This window comes from Glycine soja, chromosome 19 (assembly GCF_004193775.1).
Source record: "Glycine soja cultivar W05 chromosome 19, ASM419377v2, whole genome shotgun sequence".
In the NCBI taxonomy this organism is placed as follows: domain Eukaryota; kingdom Viridiplantae; phylum Streptophyta; class Magnoliopsida; order Fabales; family Fabaceae; genus Glycine; species Glycine soja.
Window position 1 is genome coordinate 46,689,470 of NC_041020.1, and position 4,708 is coordinate 46,694,177.

General features: G+C 35.6%; 1 protein-coding gene across 1 annotated transcript; it reads left to right on the forward strand.

The window, feature by feature from the left end:
• Positions 1 to 484: 484 nt before the first annotated feature.
• LOC114399493 (probable polygalacturonase) lies at positions 485 to 3,917 on the forward strand. The gene is made up of 6 exons (XM_028361690.1): positions 485 to 718; positions 1,331 to 1,645; positions 1,955 to 2,063; positions 2,160 to 2,334; positions 2,420 to 2,490; positions 2,814 to 3,917. Exons 1-6 carry the CDS (start codon positions 641 to 643, stop codon positions 3,512 to 3,514), a joined length of 1,449 nt encoding a protein of 482 aa, XP_028217491.1. The 5' UTR covers positions 485 to 640; the 3' UTR covers positions 3,515 to 3,917.
• Positions 3,918 to 4,708: the final 791 nt, after the last annotated feature.

Sequence of the window (4,708 nt, forward strand, 5' to 3'; positions counted from 1 at the left end):
TACCATTCCGAATAATGAGTTCGTAGGTAGAAATTTGCTCACAGCAGACAGGTCAGTTGCTCAGACGGCACGTGACTTAAGTGCAAATTACGTAATCAATTAGTTTAATTATTAATTAATAAAATCAACGATTGTACAATACTATTATTATTTCCCTCAAGTCTCAAGTCTTAAATCCTCAAGACACATTCATATTGACCCTGTTGAATCTCCATCTGTGTCGGCATGAGCCATGGGAAATACCTTAATTTTGTCAATTTGATACATTTCCATGGTATATCAAAATTAAAATATTGCCGAGATATAAGATTAAGATTCTTTGAAGTATTGTTTATTACAGTTGGAAAAACCGTGTATTTTTTTTATTATTTGAAAGAAGAAAAACCGTGTTTATTATTAACTTTATATTAGTTTCCTTAATGGATGCGTATAAATTTGTTAATGTACAAGGTAATAGAGATGTACAAGCTGGCATTCTGCATTCCCTTTTTAGCTGTCTCTTTCTCTTACCATCCTTTATTTTATTTGTTATGAGTACAGAGTACTTCCCTAGTAGCATTATATACGAAATACCGGTGCTCTCTTTCTCTTGTTCTGTATTTTATGTTCTTCATCTAACCCGCTCCCTCTCTTTAACTCCATGCAACTGTTCCTGCACTCGATTCAGAACTTTCTTGCGCCATTTCAGTTTCAACTTGTTGCACACATGAAGGGGCTAGTAAGTACGTTGTCTTGTTATACCATGAGAAATTTTAAACCAAAGTTTTGTTCTTTTACTTTGTTTTAAGCCGGGGTTTGTTTGTTTTGAATCTCAGATAGCCTGCAAAGTTTTTTGTTTCACTCACTTAAGCACTTACAATAGGCCTTGATGTTTATTCCAGTGTTTGGCTTTTACAGTACACTTCCAAGTTTATATATAAATGTCTGTGTAGCCATCATAAATTACGTCAATATCTTGTTAGTATCCATTTTTTCTTTAATGAGAATTCCTTGGAGACAATTAGAGATTGGTTACTACGCTAAGGTAGGTTAGTTGAGATATTGCTTTTTCTTGTCTATGTAGAGATCTTAGTAGTTCAGTGGTACGGTACAGAGGTATGGTACAATATTGTTTTCATAATATTGTCCAATTGGAAAGTGGAATTTCACTGTTAAAATTAAACGGTTTGCTTGATTGATTTACATGTTCGGTTTTCTTTGTGATGAAGTATTTGCATATCTCTAGAGGGTAGGTTATGATTTTTTTATAAAGTATTCCAACTGAATAGGTTGTTAATGTGAAGATGGAATTGCACTTTAATTCAACTCCTTTTTTCTATCTTCTTGTTAGGTGGCAGTGCTTTTACTTGTAGCAATAAGCACTGCCGTGGAAAGCAATGGGGAAGACAATGGTGGACCATGTAAACAGAATGCATTGAAGGCTAGACCTCACAGTGTGTCGATCTTGGAGTTTGGGGCGGTTGGAGACGGAATAACACTGAACACAGTTGCGTTCGAAAATGCAATATTTTATCTCAAGTCATTTGCTGACAAAGGTGGTGCCCAACTATATGTTCCTTCTGGCACATGGCTAACTGGGAGTTTTAATCTCACCAATCACCTCACTTTGTTCCTTGAGAGAGGAGCTACCATCATTGCATCTCAGGTTTCATTTCATTTGTCTCTGCCACGCCTAGTGCCTTCTTAACAGCAAAGAACAACACATGTAGAATAGTAGAAGTACCATAGAGGAAAAAATGGAATCAAATATTTAATGTCATTTTCTTCTAAACCTTGCCTAGCTGTGGTAGTGTAGAACTATAGATGATGTGATTTTTCTGCATCCTGAAAAGTTACTATTACTAATGAAGAATATTTAATAAAGCACTTACTTTTGCCCACTCTTGAAAAAATTTATATATATATATATATATATATATATATATATATATGTATTTATCTTGAATCACTTCAGGATTATTCTCATTGGGATATAGTGGATTTCCTCCCTTCTTATGGCAGAGGAATTGGGAGATATCGCAGCTTGATCTATGGGCAGAATTTAAGCGATGTGGTAATAACAGGTAAGAATTTTCTTTTTATCGTTTAACTATTTCTCTCTTAGGATAGGCAATGCAATTCTGCCTTACTTAAATTGATATATTTAATGAATGCAACAGGTGATAATGGAACTATAGATGGGCAAGGCTCCATCTGGTGGAAGCTGTTCAATTCTAATTCCTTAAATTACACTCGACCAAATCTTATAGAATTTGTTGATTCTGTTGATGTCATAATTTCCAATTTGACATTTCTAGACTCTCCTGCTTGGGGCATCCATCCAGTATATTGCAGGTAGTAGTAACTCATATTTGTGTTCACTGAATGATTTCTCAAAGGAAATTGTTCCTTTTTAATCTTTGTTCTTTCCACAATGTAGCAACGTTCAAATTCAAAACATAACTTATCGTGCACCAGCCGAATTCCCTTACACAAGTGGTATAGTTCCAGGTAAATATAGTTATCTCTCACCTGATTAGGATACAGCACACAAGCTACACACCTTTGAATTATAACCTTTATTTCACAACCAATAAGCGCTTTAATTATAACACAAGGAAGTATAGTTTACTGTTAATTGGTTTATTAGTCCCTTTAACACACTTCGTGATTTTGTTTCTTCAATGCTTATAGGCGTTTCTCATTTATTTGATATTTTAAACATGCACTTTAGTCACTTAGTGACAGTTTCTTGCATTGCCTTCCTTGGAGTTTATTTTGTAAACTAGTTATTTTTTGGGGCATCATGATTCATTAGTCTTTGCAACTTTCAGATTCTTCTCAGAATGTATGCATTGAGAACAGTAACATTAGCACTGGTCATGATGCAATTGTTCTGAAGAGTGGTTGGGATCAGTATGGCATTGCCTATGGAAAACCAACCTCAAATGTTCACATCAGTAATGTTTACCTACAATCATCATCAGGTGCTGGCTTGGCATTTGGAAGTGAGATGTCTGGGGGAATATCTGTTATTATTGCAGAAAAGCTTCATATTCTCAACTCTCCTATTGGCATTGAACTGAAGACAACTAGGGGTAGAGGTGGCTATATGAGAGGCATCTTCATTTCTGATGCAGAATTGGAAAATATTAGCTTGGGAATAAGCATGACAGGATACTCCGGTTTCCATCCAGATGACAAGTATGACACTAGTTCACTTCCAGTTGTTGGTGACATTACTTTCAAGAATGTGATTGGGGCAAATATTAGTGTTGCTGGGAATTTTTCAGGAATAGTTGAATCACCATTCTCAACAATCTGTCTTTCAAACGTGACTTTTTCTCTCAGCTCCGAGCCATCTCCTTCATGGTTCTGTTCTAATGTAATTGGTTTCTCTGAGCATGTGATTCCTGAGCCATGTCCTGATATCCAGAGCTCGTATTCCAAGTTTCCCTTTTCTTGCTTTTCTTCTCTATATCCACTCTTTAATAATGTCTCAGGCCATTTGGATCATCAACCACAAGAATTATAGTCACCCATTTAGTCCTTTTCATTCAACCTATACACGAGATACAAAATTCATAATCCATCTAGAGCTTCTTCAACTCCCTCACAATTTTCCAATAAAAGAAAATTCTTGATGCAAATGTTATTTCTCTTCGACATTTCAATCGACCTTCCCTTGTTGGTGTCTAGTCCAAAATAGTAGTATATATGTGTACAGCCTCAATTTCTTCATTCATGTAAGAAATTTTTTTATGGTTGTGTACAGCCCAAGACACTTTTTTGCTTTGGACGTATCATTTAAAATATATATGGAGTGCTACCTTGATTCTGTCCATCATGAATTGGCATTGGGGTACACTGTATTGGTTTTGATAAAGCAAAGCTGACAGTATTCTCTTTAATTCTCAGTATATGATTGCTTTTGTTGACTTGCTTGATATGGCAGAAGCATGCATGGTGATGAAATTTATTAGCCTTGAATTCTATGTCATTGTTTTCTTGTCACGGGAAAGCATAGATAATGTTAAACTATTTTAAGGACGGGAATATTAGGAGGTAGATTTTGATGAACAAGGTTGAAAGGTTGGTGTCTAAACGTTAGTTCAGTGGTTGGTCTTGATTCTTATGTTTTTCCTTTTTTCCCCGTTGCTAGACAGCTATACTTGACTAAATCTGATGGATTGGGAGTGGCCAACAATTCCATCAATGGCTGTTCATTGTCCCACTCTACGCTGGAGCTGGGGAACCTGAAGCAGCCAAAATACATCACTTCAACTTTCTTCCGTACCATCTAACTAATGGAACCACCACTAAACCAACAATTGGCATGCAAAACATGGTGATCATCGTCGTCAAATCTATAAACGATACGTTACCTTCTTCATTTACATTATATTCACAAACATGCTAGTACTAAGATGTTTTTCAAAAGACCTCGTAACTGTAAGGATTTTCTAAAATAGAAAGAGTCAAGTATGCTTTTAAGTCAAATAATAACTAATGCATCGTTACTTCAAACAATTAGTTAATGTTGATTGCATAAGTATTTTTTTTAAGCAGTCAGCACAAAAACAAAGTGAAAAAAAAAGAGCAAGATTGAATGAGGTTGATTAGAATTTGCCCAGGCACTTGTCAGCCAGCCTAATTCCCAGGCCAATTCTGTTGTAAAAATTATGAGAAAAGGAAGAAGATTATTCGTCTCCCAATGTAATTAGTTTTT

Excerpts from the sequence above, each read along its gene's own strand:
- LOC114399493 (XM_028361690.1), top strand. The coding sequence starts at position 641 with ATGCAACTGTTCCTGCACTCGATTCAGAACTTTCTTGCGCCATTTCAG. Across the intron at positions 719-1,330 it reads TTGCACACATGAAGGGGCTA|GTGGCAGTGCTTTTACTTGT; the intron begins GTAAGTACGTTG and ends TCTTCTTGTTAG. Across the intron at positions 2,491-2,813 it reads CACAAGTGGTATAGTTCCAG|ATTCTTCTCAGAATGTATGC; the intron begins GTAAATATAGTT and ends TGCAACTTTCAG.